The sequence below is a fragment of the Pseudochaenichthys georgianus genome, chromosome 6, assembly GCF_902827115.2.
Source record: "Pseudochaenichthys georgianus chromosome 6, fPseGeo1.2, whole genome shotgun sequence".
Lineage (NCBI taxonomy): Eukaryota > Metazoa > Chordata > Actinopteri > Perciformes > Channichthyidae > Pseudochaenichthys > Pseudochaenichthys georgianus.
In genome coordinates this window covers 32,029,874-32,046,506 of record NC_047508.1, presented here as the reverse complement: position 1 = coordinate 32,046,506, position 16,633 = coordinate 32,029,874, and the positions used below count along the sequence as shown (strand labels likewise).

The window sequence follows — 16,633 nt, the reverse complement described above, 5'->3', positions numbered from 1 at the left end:
GGGGGAAATTATTTCAGAGGAATACAATGTAGAAAAACTCTATTGTAGTGAACATTAGCATAAAGAAATACCTAAAGGACAAGTCAGTGCTATATGGACTGTATTTTTAAATAAGCATCACTGGCAATGGTGAAGCTAGTACATTGGGTAAAGCTAGTCAATTATACTTTCTTTTATAAATCATCATTAATTATTTGTTGATTATATTTAGTATAATACATCTCACTCTGCAAAATACCAGTAATTAACATTATCAACTATTTGTAGCGAGGTTAATATGTCCCTCTGAAGTAGTGAAGTAGAAGTATAAAGAATCTGAAAATGAATATACTAAATTAAAGTAACTCAAAATGTGCACACTAACTGCGTACTACAAAATGACGCCATCTTGTGAAGTTGTAACAGGACATTTAACATCGGGTCTGTCCTTTTCTTGAATGTCATAAAAAAAAAAAACATTTGTCTGGATCTCATTTTAATAAAACCTCCAGAAGAAGAATTATATTTAATCACTAATCCAGCATTTACCAACTTGATGAACATGGCAGATACTTTTCCTTGTTCTGGCAAGAAAAATATCTGGCAGATTACAATCCGGGTTATTTTGACTGTTAGCACTGAACAACACCGTGCAGTTCTCCATTTATAATCCGGCTTAAAGTCTGAAACTTCCCCAGTGTTTTTATCAGATTCTCCTCACATCCCACGCTCTGCTCTTGAAAAATAAATCAACAGCTAGGACGAGCATCGTTGACCATATGGTATTTTATTGCATTGAATTCAGTAACTAAAATAAAATATATACCTAACATACATAGGTGATGGAATCCTCAGATTTGTTGGTTAAAAGGCATCAAAATGAGAAATAAATATATAAATAGATGAATGACTGACACCTTCTTTCCTACACACACCTTTAGGTCGGTTGCAACCCTACACTCAGGTGGTGTGGGCGTGGAGGAGAATAGTGATGAGGGATTGATCGAGCCCATTGGCAGTGAGTGGTTAGTGACGGATAGTATCTCTTCTCCCTCGAGGAGTGGGGGGGTCAGAGTCACTGCAAACCTCAGGGTCAGTAACCAGGCAGCTGAAGCCACTCGACACAATCCTCTGATGCTTTGACCTGCTCACAGCTCCACACAGAGAAAGAGAACGTATCATCTAAACACATGAAATGATTAACAAGTAGAAGGATTCAAGAGTCCGATTTTTTAAAAATCAGTCAGTGATACACGTCTTGTTGATGCAGCATAGCATCACAGAGCAATTGTTCAACAACAAACCTTACAATCAATTAAAAGTAAAATGAAAGCGGTAAATATGCAGCAATATGACCCATCAGAGTTTCTTGTCAACCACGTGTCCAAGTAACTGCTTTTTAGCCCTTTGACTGATGCAAGAAACACTAGGATCAGTCTTAGTGCATTGCTGGTTTCAGGATGTTTGATTATCCACAATTGCTTTGATTCCATGTAATTCCCTTTTTTAATCTGTTTTCATACTAAAAACAGAACCTCACTCAAGTGCTTCGATTCACAGTACCTTTGTATACCCATAGAAAAATACAGATTATTGCATACTATGCTGATGACACTCAAACAACTGTTCTGTACTGAAGTTATTGTCTGGCAGGAATGAGTTGGCATCAGTGTATTTGGAAATTGTCTAAAACGGGTGACACTTACCAGGACTGTACAGAAAAACCATCATCGCCCTCGAGTTCAACACATTCAAAAATGTGAACCGCTTCTTGCACTCAGACAGACAAACATTACATTACATTCATTACTTCAGTTTTTGAGAGTGTGATCTGATTTGTTTATGACCCATTTTGGGTGTGCAATATTGCTGAAACGCTATCTTGGAAGACATGCTGTCATCACGTTAGGTGATCTCTGAAACGAGCAAAGTGCACAGTCTGTCTCTCCTCGAACCTCTTGGAAACCTTGCATTCACACAACACACTAGTTGGTGGGAAAGACATAAAAAAGGACAATCATTTTTGGTTTCAACCATAACAGGATAAAGTTTTGGACACATTTCCAACTAAACAGGTGTTGCTAAAAGGTAACACAAAATGTTCTGGACAGTGGGGTAAAAACGAAATACTTAAAACACCGAGTGTGGTTATTATACAATACATATAACAATTGATATTTTCATGAGCTGCTATATATACCTATCAATAGGTTTTGTATTTTATTACTATATTCAAAGATGCAATATCCTGTAGAAAAAATACCCATCATTGTCCATAATTGTCCATTCAGTCTGATTAAAAATGTAACCACCGCCCTCCAATTTGATAAGAATAACACACCCTCCTTCTTTAAAGTAGTGGATAAATCAATGCCTTAAGGAGGTGACCTTCATTGTGTCCGGGCATTAAAGAAGGGTGTGTCCGAACCTCACAAGTTGGATGGAAGTGTGGACTGTTTGTGTTCGGTCTCCATCATTTTAGCAGGGGATCTAGCATGGGGAGAAAGAACAGCATGAGGCTGGATCTGAGGTTCGGGCCCTGAATGTGTCCGAATGACAGGAGCAGCTTGACCTGGGATCGGGCTGTATGGTTTACTGACAGCCACGGGGGAGGAGAAGGGGCTGGAGACCCCCACCAACCCCTCTGGGGAGCAGCTCATTTCCTGGTGTGTGGAGCTGTGAGAGCCTGAGATAGTCTTTATTTCCTGGGTGAAGACATTCCCCGAGGACTCGGCCCCGCCTGTGATGGTGTAGGCCACCCGGGCAGGACAGGAGGTCTGAGGGGTCAGAGGGCTGCGAGCCCCCACAGCGCTGGGGAGCTCAATGTTGTAAAATGTCCGTCCCATGGCGGGGCTCTGTATGCTGGGGCTGTGGACCGGAGGCGTGTAGCAGGGCGAGACTTCACCAGAGCCGTACTGAGCCAGGGAGGCCAGGGCCGAATGCTCGGGGAGAAACTGGGGGAGGAAAACAGACTGCAGGCCTGCGAGGCTCTGATGCGCCAGGGAGGCTGCGGCCCCCCCTCCGACTGCTGACACTGGATGCATAAATCCAGCGAAGGACTGAGTGCTGGGGATGAAAGGGAGATGTGAGAGGTACGGACTGCTGGACGTCCTGAACGCTCTGTCGTGAGCGAATCCCATCTGCTGCGCCGTGCCGTGTGAGGGCGGCTGCAGCTGGCTGATTAATGGGCCCACTGAGCTGCAGATTAGGGGGCTTATGGTGGAGGCAGAGGGGTCTGTGAACCTCCCTGAAAACCTCCCTGGTGCCCCCTGCTGGAGTAAACCTATGGGGTGTGGTGAGGTGGTCATGACCCCGTGGAAGGGCTGAGGGTGGAGCTGAGCAGAGCAGGTGTAGGAGACGGTGGTCTGGCTCATGGGGAACACTGAGGCTATGCCAGAGTGGGGAGGATGGAGCGGGAGCTGGTGTGAGGGCGGGGGGGCCAGAGGCTGCAGGCTGCTGGTGAAGATGGGCTGGGACGTCAGGGTGGGGGTCACGGACCCCGCGATGAGGTGCTGCGGCCTGAGGGACGCCAGAGGGGGAGTCTCAATCCCAGATCTGTAATTGATGGAGCTGGAAGGAGAACCAGGGACATAGCTACTGGACGTGTTGGCTCCGATGTGGACTATCTTCTGATGGAACGACGGGTCCTTCAGGGGAGCGGGGGGCAGAGGATGGTGGAAGAGGATGGGGGGCAGCTGGGAGTGGTGGGCCAAGGCCAGGGCCAGAGGGGTGGTGGTGGCAGCAGCCTGGATCAGCGGGGCCTGGATCAGCGGGGCCCAGATGACCGGGGTGGGTGAGGGGGGGGCGGGCAGAGTGTGTAGGCTCTGTCGGCTGCCCTGGATCAGCTGTGTGCATTGGGCCATGTCGCGGTCGTGCTGCACGATTCTTTGGATGATCTCCGTCTCCTGGAAGTTTAGTGCGCCAGCAGATTGGTGATGCTGGACCTTACTCTGAAGAATAGAGTTCCTCTTACCTGTTTAGAAAATATAAATAATGTCATGCAATTTGTATTTCATGGATAAGCACACATTTAAGCCTACTTCTGTTGGATGATATTTTGTCCCAGAAATAATTACGATAAACTGCGTTACTGTATTTTCAAGAACAATTTGGGACATATCTATATATCAGCAACCATCTTACATGGATGTTCAGTTCGTATGTCAACATTAAAGAACAATGTAGCTGAAACTGTAGAGAAAGTGTAATCCATCCTTAGTACAGAGGATTAATCTGTCGTCTAAAATAATGCCATTTTCAGATAATCAGAATCGGCCAATTATTAATTAATTATAGAATTATGTAACATGCCACTAAGATTGTTTTTTAACTATTAATATTTGTAGAAACTTGTCCGTTTTATTTTGCTGCTTTAGTAAAGCACTTTGTAATGTAGATGCTAAAAAAGAGCTAGATAAATAAAGATTATTATTAATGAATTAATAAATGTTGGATCCTGTTTTTTAATTGAAGACCCTACATCACATGTTCTGTCACAACCCAAATCAAATGTATAGAAAACATTTATTATTGTTAAAACTATATATTACAAATAATATAAAGTGAAACATCAACATTTAATATAAAATATTTAAATGTATAACATTAAATTGGCTCCTATACACAGCTTTTCTCTCTTGACTCACCGATGCGGTCCAGGCGGTCGAGGGCCACGGTCTCGAAGGCCCTCCTCATCATGGGGTACTCCTCTAGCACCTCGTCGAAGTTATCCACCGACAGAGAGTACAGCCGGCAGTAGTTATTCGCTCGCACGCTGGCCGTCCTCCGACCTCGGGTCAGCAGGCAGATCTCTGCAGGGAGGGGGGAAAGAAGGTTAATTAATTGTACAATTTCACTCACATTCAAATGCATGTCAGAAATAAAGATCAACAATTTAATAATACATATCAATATTGTATGATAATATCCTTATACAAGTTGTGTGAAACATTAAAAACAAATTAATATTATTTAGATCAAAAAAAGGAAAGGCTCGATTTGTATTATTAGTGTGAGATGATAAAACGTGAAAGGACTGATGTCTCTGAACCCCACAGATGGAGCACTTAATGCAATTTCTGCAGCTTACAGTTTGTCCTGACCTTATCTGTCGTGCCAGATCAGAAAAATAAAATAATGCGCCATTTAAAAAAAAAAAAGTAGACATATTATTCAGGACCGACATATTGAGGATATACTGTAGACACAAACACACTCACACACACAGGCTCACACGCTCTCTCTCTTAAACACATTTCCTGCACTCTTTAAATTATTATTTTCACATCTGTCTGTGTTCAGCTCTGTGGAGTAGCTTCAAGCCGAAATATAAAATGTTATGTCATACAATTATTGTTCAAAAATGTATTCTGGGATAAACATTTAATAAAAAATTCTTAGAAATAATTGTCAGATTACACTGCATTCAATCCCAATAAGATTGTGGTAGAGTGAGTTACACATTCATATTTACAAGACGTCGTATCAAGGGCATTCATAAATGAGATATTCAGGATTTCAGTTTTAAATATGGCGGAAACAAAAAGGGGAAACCCCCACCGATGGAATCAAAGATCCTAAAGCTCTGCTCCTCTTAGAGCCCTTTTAAGGAGATGATGTGGACAATTTTTACCAGCTGTAATAGTCAGAGAACTTAATCTGCTGAGTGCCAGAGCCAAATAAATCAAAACAAATCATACTATCAGCGCTCACATACATTTGAATGGACTCAGTGCCAGCTGCAGAACATATCAGCATGCAGTCCACACAGTGTGCAGACATTACCTCCAAAATAGGAGCCGTCGGACAGCTTGGTGTCTGAGGGCTGGACCCCGCAGATGATGCTGCTCTTGGTGAGGACGCTGACCACGCCGTGCTGGATGAAGTACATCTTCTTTCCGATGGTTCCCTCTCTGATGATGTAGTCGCTCGGCTGGAAGACCTCAAAGTGCAGCTTTGTCAGCATGGAAGTGACAAAATTAGGATCAGCGTTGGCAAACAGAGGCATGGAGGCCACCAGTTTACGACAGTTGAAGTTGATAATCTCCTGCAGAAGACAAACAAATTAAAGATTTCAGCTTTCATAACACAACTGTCATTGTGACGTTTCAATCATTATAAAAGCAGAGCAGTTTACGGCTTAGTGCTCCGTTAATGAGGTTCTCTGTCCTCATAAAAGGTTCCAGCCATTACTAATCAGATTACATGACTGCTAACATTATCGTGCTATGTAAGGGAGCCATATTAGGTTGCATAAATAATTAACTGTAAACCGTTTAGAGCAAGGATGCTCACTTCATTAATTCACTTAATTGCAGTTGAGAAAACCTTTAAAAAATAACTGAAGAAATAAAAAAATAAAAAGGAGGAATGGCTCTTCTATTTAATAGACATTGTAGCATTGTAGAAACATTTAATAAATGGTTTATAACGGACGATATTGTAGTTGTAAGCAAGTATAAGGATATATTTTTTTAATCATATACAGTACCATTACAACTATCTGTTAAAAGACTAGCCTACTCTTAATGCTGCACACAGGAGTTTTATTTGTCAAGAAAAACATTCATGAATACTTTTATCTGCTGATATCTACACTAATGTGTGTTATAAACAATTCATTTATATACATATATTGCTTATAATTTGTCACGTATTTTTATTTTAGTTGTGAAACGTGGTAACGCCAACATTATGATGACTCAGCTTAGCATGATGGGATATACTGTATGAACAAATGTTGTCATAATTATCTTGGCCTTAAAATTGCACTAAAACATACTGGAATCATCCAGTAACTGCCTCATTTTACCTCCAATTTTATAAAGACAAATATAAAAAATATAAGTTTTCCAGTATTAATTACTGAATAAATCAAAATAGCAGCATTGTGCGAGTTTGTTCTTTTTTACAGTTTAATTCATGTATGTCTTGAATGAGAAATTATAATGTCTTTCTCCGCCATGATGGAGAGCTACATAGCTTGTTTGGTAATACTTTACGGTAAGGGTACATGAATCATCATGAATTGAAAAATGAAAAAAGCATGAAGCATGACCCCTCTGAGGATATTCATGATTATCCCAATATTAGGGATTCCTTTTTTTTAGATCAACAATATAATCCCTTATTGTTCCCCGTTCATAGACTCAGCAGTCTTTTCATCAAGACAACCACCAGGCAGATGATTCTGACCTCTCTTAGTGGCTCGTTCAGCTCCTCCATGATGCTCTCCTCGTCAAACATCTTGCCCTGGTATCGGTGTTCGTAATACTCGTGGATCCTCTGGCGCATGTCGGCAGGGAGCTTGTGGAAGGACATGTACTGCTCCACTTGCTTATACTGCAAAAACAAGTCGGATTATCACAGTTATTGAAATATAATAAGTGTATAATCAAAGTATTTAAGTGAAATGAACGTAACTGTAATGTAGGTGCAAGAAAAAACGCTAAGTCATGTCAAAATGAGGGTATTAGAGTGATTGATGTGTTGGCTCAGAGGAGGAGTATAATGTGTCTAATTATGTTAACAGTCAACTGTCAGGCCATCTGTGAAACCTGCCCACAGAGCGATGCTGTGCCTCTGTCCCATCTGACAAATACAGTGGTGCTCTGCAGGCTGCAGCTAATAACATTAACTGCTGTGTCCTTCAGCCGTGTTCTCCAGCAGCAGAGCACTAGTCTGTGTCCTGCTGTAAATCCCTGTTTTGCTTTTATCAACCAGCTCTTTAACTCTCTCCCTATATTTCCCCTTTATCTCTGTTAAGAATCCATAATGGCAGCTCAGAAATCCTTCCCTAAACACTCTCATATGTGCTGTATCACTTCTCATTTATTTGTAATGTCCCTCTGCGGGGCATTTCTCACTTAAATGTCTAAAGATGCAGAACAAGTGTTCACACAAATGACATCCTCATCACATTAGTTTTTTCATCAGTGTGGAATAAGTATTGAGACGCTTTACAAGCTGCACATACATTTACACGTAGAGTTACTTGAGTTAAAATCCTACATTCAAAATGTGACTCAAGGCAATGTAAAAAAGTACTTCAGCTAATTATACTCTAAGAAGTACTAATTATGCAGAACAATTGCCATGTGACTGTTGTAATGTATACAATTGTACTATTAGTACTCATTTGATAATGTGTACTAATAGTACACAATGTACTGTACTGTACAGCAATGTACTGATGCAGGAGCCAATTTTCACATGTGTACTGGTAAGTAGTTAATCTGATTATCAGATTATATAAATGTATCATATGTTCTGTATAAAAAATGCAATCTCAAAAGTGAGGTAAGCTATTTTAAAAATGTACTACATTACTAAATTCTCCTGAAAAGTAAGTACCTCAAAGTACTTGAGTTTGGTATTTCTGTAAATATCCTTCCACTACTTAATTTGACAATTGTAGACCTGAAGAAAGTAGATTGGATCAGCCATGCAGAGAACAAACACCCACCTTCTCCTGGTACTGCCTCCGTGAGGAGTCCAGGGACTGGATGAGGGCAGTAGCGTGGCCCACGAACATGGCGAAGCAGGTCGCCCCCACGATCATGCTGAGGATGGTGAGCCACACGTCAGCCATGCCGATGGGGGGGTACAGGCCGTACCCGATGCACAGCATGTGGCTCATGGCCTTGAACAGGGCGTAGGAGTACTGCTGACCCCAGGTGTCATTCTGTAGGAGACAAAGAGGAGGAAAGTGTATCACCTCAACATAAACGCTGCAGCACAACTTTGTGAACCGATCCACAGTTTAAGATGAAGACCAGCGGTGATGACTCATTTATTTTCCAGGTTTGTTGGTGGTGAAGCCTGCTGAGGAGCTAAGAAAATATCACCTTGTAATATGCATGCTGATTTATCCACCTGCACACCTGCCCTGGATTATTCTCTGATGCCTACTTCAGTTATCAGTATATCTATTATTATATTCTGTACTCAGAGGGAATGTTAATATAGTTTATGTCTAAATACTTGAAACCATGAATAATTATGGCTGCAACAGAAGATTATTTTCAAAATAGTTTATTCTGCCAATTTTAACTCTAGTATTCATTTGTTGGGTCTAAGTGTCAGACAATTCTGAAAAATGTTTCTTCTAATATCTTATTTAATTTGACATTACAAAATCCAAAGATATTTGGTTTACTAGCGTATAAGACAACGAAAATATTAAAATGTGTACTTTTGAGAGCCTTAAACCAAGGACTGTTGGCAAATGTCATTAAGAAATAATAATTAATATGTATACAACTGTTGCCACTTAATTTGTTGTCTATCAGTTGATCGAACTGTGGCAGCCTAAATATGATTGTGTGGTTTTAAAGCCAATACAAATGGGACTTTAATGGTTAAGCATTTCTATATAATATCAAATATCCATGACTAAATTGGAAAGTTAAAATGAAATTTGGGGGGATTTTAATGTTCAACACCTCAGTTATTCTGCTTCATCATCACAAAGTGGGTGCTGAACGGATTTGATTGCCACTGACCAAATAACCACAATAACTGTCCTCCAAAAGATTTAAATCTTGATCAATCCTGATCGGTGCATGGAAATATCTGAGATCATATTTTTTCAGCTGAAACACACCGACTTGCTATCAGGAAAAAGACCAAGGTAAAAGTAAAAAATATTGTAAATTATCGACTAAAACTGTTCTAACTTTGTCAGAAGAGCCTGTGTTCAAGCAGGAGCCCATCAGTCATATTGCACCTACCACCATCTTGTTCCTGGTGACCCAGCAGTCGTGGGGGAAGTCCTGCAGCATGGGGACCAGGAACTGCAGACAGCCATCCCAGTGGCACAGCAGCAGCATCATACCGATCAGGTTCATGATGCGCACCATGGCACTGGCCAGGTCATAGGTCATATGGAAAACCTGTTACAGAGATTATCAGCATTAATAAAACTAAAACAGTGGAACAGATAAATCTATGAAATTTCAATTCTCTCATCATGCAATCAGAGGATTTAAAATATACAATAGATGCTCTGTGAGCCAATGGACACGCGGGTCCTTTACCAGGCCACACTGTTCTTAATCTTCTATATTCCACATGAGGCTGTTTCCCTGTTGCGTAATCATCTGCAAGCAACATTAATGGGCTCTGGGGAATGCAGCCTCAGTTGGAATTATAAAAATAAAATAATGCAGGGAAATAGATGTTATTACGTCATTCGATTGTGTGTGAGCCTTAGAGGGGAACCAACAAATGTACTCTAGAGCATTAAGAATTTGTACATTTGTTTTTAAAATACGCAGTATCATGATTTTCCCTGACAGAAAAAATATGTGGAAATCCAGACAAGGCTACAAGTTAGCAGAAATAATGCGAGGGGATCTCCCCGTGAAAAGCACTTCTGTCAGGGGAACATTTGAGATTAAAGCTGCAAATAATGATTACTTTCATAAATGATTATCTGTTTGTTCTGTGAAATCTCAGAAATGGCCATCACTTGTTCTCTGAACATGAGCAGAGTGTCTTTAAATCACTTGTTTTGCACAACCAGCGTTTAAAAACCCAAAGATATTCAATTAAATATTGTAATAAACACAACATATTCACAATTTCAAATGACGGAAATGGAAGATTTCTGTCTTTTGTTTTTGAAATGAGTAAAATGATTCATACAATTGCAGCTGATTAATTTTCTCTTGAGTAATTGGCAAGTAACTGACAAATTGTTGCAGCTTTATTAGTTAATGTGAAGTCAGATCTGAAGATCCGAAGAGTCGTGTCTGCAGGATCTACCTCTTCCCACTGGTGGATGTAGCGGATGAGTCTGGAGAGGCGCAGCAGCCGCAGCAGACTGAGGATCTTCGTGAAGCGGACGATCCTCAGGGCTCGGGCCGTCTTGTAAAAGTCTGAGTCAATGCGCGTCTCCACGATGAGAAAGATATAGTCCACGGGTATGGAGGAGATGAAGTCCACCACGAACCAGGTCTTCAGGTACTTGATCTTGATCTTCTGCGGGTCCAGGATGATCTCCGTGTTGTCCTCCTTAACGATACCTGTGCGGAAGTTGAGGACCAGGTCCATGAGGAAGAAGGTGTCCGAGACCACGTTGAAGACGATCCAGGGCGGCGTGTGCTCGTCCTTGAAGAAGGTGATGCCCACAGGAATGATGATGAGGTTTCCCACCATCAGCAGCAGCATGGTCAGATCCCAGTAAAACCTGAAACACACATAACTCATGTTGTAGATAACAGCGGGCCAGAGTCTTTTAGGTATTTAGATGAATCGTCAGGAACTACAAATGTATCTTTAACATGGTATCCATAACTGAGATGATTGTTTGATTTGAGGATACATAAGTGATTTTTTTAGAGGGGCTTTTTATTCCTTTATGAGTTATTAGGGCAACATTTTCTGGTTCCAATTTCTTAAACATGAAGATTTTCTTTGTCATATTTATAGTAAACTTAATATTGTTGCTCTAACATTGGTCTCTGGGATTTTTCAAATTTGTTGTGTATTTTACCGACAACAAAATCAATCTGAGGTAAGAATCAATTATGGATACAAAATGAAAATAATTGCAGTGCATTTAAGAGTACTTATTGTTATATTTTTGTTGAATATTGTTCATTTGTTTGCACGGTTTTATTTAGAAAGATTTAGAGAGACACAGGACAAACTTAAAAGAAAGTTTAACAATGGTTGCTGTTCAGTTTACACAGGAGACTTTAAGCCAGAGTGTTTGTGTCGATGTGCATACTGAATATATGCTTCATAATATTCAGATATATTCTGGACATGTAGGAACTTCAAAAATAAATGAATCCCTGTGCAATTTGCAATCTCACACTGGAACTGCAAATCCAGTAAATCTGTGTTCAAAGGCTAATAAATAATTAAAACAAATAGATAGCATAAACATTCCCAAAGCAAGAAATTAGTTTACTTTAGAAACTAATTATCTTCAAAAAGTGGGCTTCTGTTCACAGGGATGGAGAGGAAAATGGGTTATTGAAACTCATCTGAATTGCTTATGAGGAAATATAGATTTTTCACAACTAACTTAATCCTCAAGTATCAACAGCAGAGTGATTATAATTGCATTGAAAAGGCAATTTGAGTTTCAAAGTTTGCAAAACATTTTCATAAAAATTCATAGCTTAATTAAAAAATCTGGCAAGTTGCAGCCAACAGCTAAATATAAAATGGTCATGTCTGACCCAAAAGCTGTTTTTAATAACTGTTTACTATATTGACATTTTACATTGTCAGTGGGTTTTTCCCCCTGATTTTACAGACCTGTATGGATTTCAGAATACCCAACAATCACAGGAAACACACAGCAATGAAGATCTCTAACACATAACAACCAGCCAAGATGTATTCCCCAATGTCCATCTTCAGTGTGCATGAGATGAGAAAGCATGCATGCATGTGATTGCATGTCGGATCCATTTAATTTCAGAGACCTAATTAACCACTGATCGATCCAACAGGAGCCTGACACACCTGCAGGGCCAGCAGAATGCTGTGGGGGGGCAGACCTGCGAGGGTGCATGCATTACACCACTAAGGTTACTTAAGTGACATGTGAGGCAGCATGCAGTAACCACAATGTATGAGCCAAACACTCAAGAGAAGGGAGAGTACATGTAGAGGGAATGCTTTCAAAAGCGCTTATTTGACAAATTCCTCTATATCTTGTCATCAGGTTTAGTTCAAACCTTCAGTCACTGATTGACCAAGATAGAAGTATTTTATTAAAAGTATACATGATGTGATATGGATTTTGCAAGTAGGCAGCTAAACTGGTTTCCTTCCATTTGACATGTTCTGTGCTCAAATGATGGTCAAGGAAAGAGGCAACTAACAGTGGGAATGTGACCCACGTGATTTACCGATGCTAGTTGCTCACACCCAACCTTCACAGGAGAACATCATGTAAATAGGGAACCAGTGAAGGACAGGTGTCCATTCTAATCAGCTTTCCCTGCCAAACAAAGCATTTTCATTCCTCTCTTCATCTGCCTGTTTGTCTCTGCGCTGACACACTGGTCCTAATTGCACTTCCCCTCTCTCGCTAAATCCACCGTTCTCCTGGGAATCCATGTCATCTCCAGAAGTCAGCTCCCATCAACCAGATGTTGAGTAGTTAGCATTACTGCTCTGCACCGTGCTGCAGAACCCTGGAACAGCTGGACCAAAAAAAACTGGTCTGCCCCTGCAGACCATCCAGTTTGATCATCAGCTGACCATGCACGCAGCATTCAGGGCCACACAGATCAGACAACTTGCTGGTGTAATCTGGTGCTACCATCAACATAAAGCTGACAGTGGTGGGGTCTCTGGACCTCTCCCGGTCCAGAAAGGAATCTTGTGCTATTTGGGTCAGAGTGCAACTGCGTTAAAAAGCACGACAGCACAAAGAGAGCGGAGTTACGAGCAAAGTGAACACAAAAAGGCTTAAAATGGTGAAAGGAGCTTAGATCAATCAGGACAGCTGAAAAAGGGATCACATTTGTACTAGAGATACTTATCTCTTGCTGCCAGAGCGCAGCTGAAGCACAACAGCCTGCATGCAGCTCAGTGGCTTAACACACACCTGTACTGTGGCTCAGGCCCACCAGCAATCATATTAAACATATTTACGAAACCGTGCCAGTTCAGTATGTCTGCTGCTGTAACCACGGCAGCTTTAATACAAAAACAGCAGTTATGTATGCTCTAACCAACACACATATGTTTATAAAAGATATATAAAGGGGATACAAACTATGCTGTGCTGAAGAACAGTGGTTGTGGAAACATATAGGATTTGAAGTGAGTGACAGTTTTAGGATTGGATTCAACGGTTTCTCATAAACCAAAAGACCCGGAAGATCGTTAAGATTTACACCTGTAAATTAGGATGGGATGTGCAGGATAAAGTGTACACTTGAAGAGCCCAGAGTGTGATCCAAACCCAGTATAAAGTAATGACACCTTGTACCTCATACACAGAGTTAACAGCTGGGATTCCTGATTCCTCACAACATCATTTTCATTTCAATCTCTCCGTCCCTCTCTGTTTTCTCTGTTTTGTGGTGTGTCCCCTCCCCGACCACACCATCTCTGCTCCATTAGACTAATTGTACTGTAATAATCTCCACTGATGTGTGCTTCTAATATCTCCAATGGTCATGTTACCCTATTTTGATTACCCCTTTTCCAAGCCCCTGCTGCACTCTCTGTAATCCATTGCCCTGGCTGAATGATAAAAAAAAGTGTAATTCAGATGAGTGGAAAAAAACTGCTCTGACACACATCGGCATATACTGGCCGCTGAAAGTATGATGACAGTGAGCCTCAAGGTTAAATGTCATGAAAATCCCTTGATGGCGGTGATGAACAGAATGCTGCTTTGCATGCATTGTGCAATGAAATGTAGCGCGTGCATGAATGCATGCAAACGTAGGTGGTAAATCAGGGAGTTACAGGTTGGCTTACACAGGGAAAAAAGGTGGATAAAAGGTTAGTTAGAATACAATATGATATATTCTTGTGTAAACAAAGCCATATACACAACACTTCTCTATGCCAAACAAAAAAGGGACTTAATATCTTATGATATAATTTGGCTGTCATTGTGCTTCTAAGAGGATTTTGAATGCCTGTCAATTCATCCAAGATGGATCAAATGGTTGCCTGTAAAAATTGCCTGTACAGTCTGAGTGTTAAGAAAGGATCATTTTCAGAAATGAAGCCATTTATCTTTTCAATGTGTAAGGATTACAGCGGCACATTCCGTTGTAATGCCTCTATTCGGCACAGGCTCACACTCCTGATTATCATGTTATCATAACATCATCACAGTGATTAAAGAAAAAACACTTGGCACATGGGGGATTAGTGTGTCTATTAAGTTTACAGTGACTTTGACGGCATTTTAAATCAAGATTACGCTATTCTAATATGATGTTTACATTTGTATACCAAACAACTGTGTGACAGGATCACTGTTGCACTTTTTTGTAAAGACACCACTGTTTTGAAAGAACAGAAGAAAGGTTTTCTGCACACAAATTACCTAAAATCACTGTACGGGTGGATTATCCAGAAGCCAGCAGACTTCACTCGCTCCCTCTCGTGCTCCACGGCCCTCTCACTCCCCAACATCCGCAGGGAGAACTTGTTGACTCCTGGTTGGAGCATCGCCCCAAACTGCCGGTGCATGAAGCCGGCTTGGTACAGCCGGTCATCCTCGGGTATGATTTGATCGGTTCCTTCTAACTTGATGAAACTTGACTGGTCAAACGTTGATTCTTGCCCGGCCGTGGCACTCAGACCTCCCGCTGCCCGCTGCTGGGCCCCGGGGCTCAGCTCACCGGGGAAACTCTCGCTGGCTCCAGGGATGAGGCGCCGCTGCTCCGCGGGATCTGACCCGGGAGGATGCCGCCCGGTGATGGAGGAGATGCTGCCCCGGAATAAGCGACAGTCCCCGTTCAAGTTAGTCTTCACAGTAACGTCCCTTCCCAAGTCTTCGCTCCTGGCCTCCTCAATGCTCTTGCAACTGCTTGCAGGAGACGGGGAGGGCAAATGTTTTAGCCGAATACTTTTCCTCTTAGTGTCCTTGTCACCGTTGTCTCCTTCGTCAATCACGAAGGGTTTTTGCCCAATGTTTTGCGGCAGGCTGTACAACCGTTTGCGCATGTTAGACTGAAATCTTTCCATTTTGAACAAGAAGAGGAGCTGTGCTCAAGGATAGCCCGTGAAAACAGAGGAATGAATCATGAATCTCATTCACTTGGGGTGCCACTGGAGGCAAAACAGTGACGGCGCATCTGCAGGACAGGTTATATCTCATTTGACACTTGGGACGTGCCTCTCTCCCCCGGTTCAAACATTGAGATGCGTCAGCAATACCTGGCTCCCTTCAATCGGTCCGACGGTCATGCAAAAGTGGTGTACGGGAAATGCGTGTACATCCAGGTAACCCCACAGCGTGCAGATGAGCGCGCATCAGGATGCAGCATGCTGAGCGTCGGACGTGCCACAGTGCTGAGCTGCTCAATGACAAAGCATGATCTCCACCTCCCCAAAATATCTGAGCTCTCTGTCAGTGCAAGGTGGTGACACGTATGCACACATGCACGCAGCTAGCACCGGCATCCAAACAGCGCTGACCCATGATCCATCAGCGCTTTCTAATAACGTGAATATCGATGGAGCTAATCCATCAGGATGGCGCTGCTCACCCCACCCAGCCAGGACAGCTGAGAGCAGGACTCGAGAATCCAGCCTGGGAGTTTAAAGCTTATTCAATAGTTGAGAGAAAACCATGGGAGGTCAAAGGAATAAAGTCAAGTCTTTATGCATGGTCAGAAATGTTTGTCTATGTTTGCCCTGCACACGGAATAAATCATTTCTGCCAGCCAAATGAACTGAGCCATTTTAGATATGCATATACCTGTATAATGGATTCAATCATAATGGATTATAAGAGTTGTTTTCCGCTTTTGAGACACGTGGTCATGTAATAACCACTGTTAGAGAGCAGATATGTTTTTGTCCTCATTCTTAAGGTGCATTTATGCTATGACTTTGCATTAGAGGAGTCATAACAAAATGATGATATAAATACATTAAGAGGTAGGCTATGTAGGCCTAAGTAAAACAAAATGGTTTTAAAAGCAACAGCTCA

The 16,633-nt window shown here is 41.6% G+C and overlaps 1 protein-coding gene across 1 annotated transcript; it reads right to left on the bottom strand.

The window, feature by feature from the left end:
- Positions 1 to 924: 924 nt before the first annotated feature.
- On the bottom strand, positions 925 to 15,663 carry LOC117448579 (potassium/sodium hyperpolarization-activated cyclic nucleotide-gated channel 3-like). Its single transcript, XM_034085895.2, has 8 exons — positions 15,020 to 15,663; positions 10,747 to 11,170; positions 9,711 to 9,872; positions 8,444 to 8,662; positions 7,174 to 7,320; positions 5,764 to 6,025; positions 4,626 to 4,790; positions 925 to 3,952 (listed from the first exon to the last, which is right to left on the bottom strand). Exons 1-8 carry the CDS (start codon positions 15,661 to 15,663, stop codon positions 2,409 to 2,411), a joined length of 3,567 nt encoding a protein of 1,188 aa, XP_033941786.1. The 3' UTR covers positions 925 to 2,408.
- Between the last annotated feature and the right edge of the window lie 970 nt (positions 15,664 to 16,633).

What these genes read in the sequence shown, in the direction of transcription:
- LOC117448579 (XM_034085895.2), bottom strand. Translation starts at nt 15,663, where the DNA reads ATGGAAAGATTTCAGTCTAACATGCGCAAACGGTTGTACAGCCTGCCG. An exon ending in GGAGGCAGTACCAGGAGAAG is followed by an intron (nt 7,321 to 8,443) that starts GTGGGTGTTTGT and finishes TTGTTTTTGCAG; the next exon opens with TATAAGCAAGTGGAGCAGTA. An exon ending in CGACGGCTCCTATTTTGGAG is followed by an intron (nt 4,791 to 5,763) that starts GTAATGTCTGCA and finishes CCCTCCCTGCAG; the next exon opens with AGATCTGCCTGCTGACCCGA.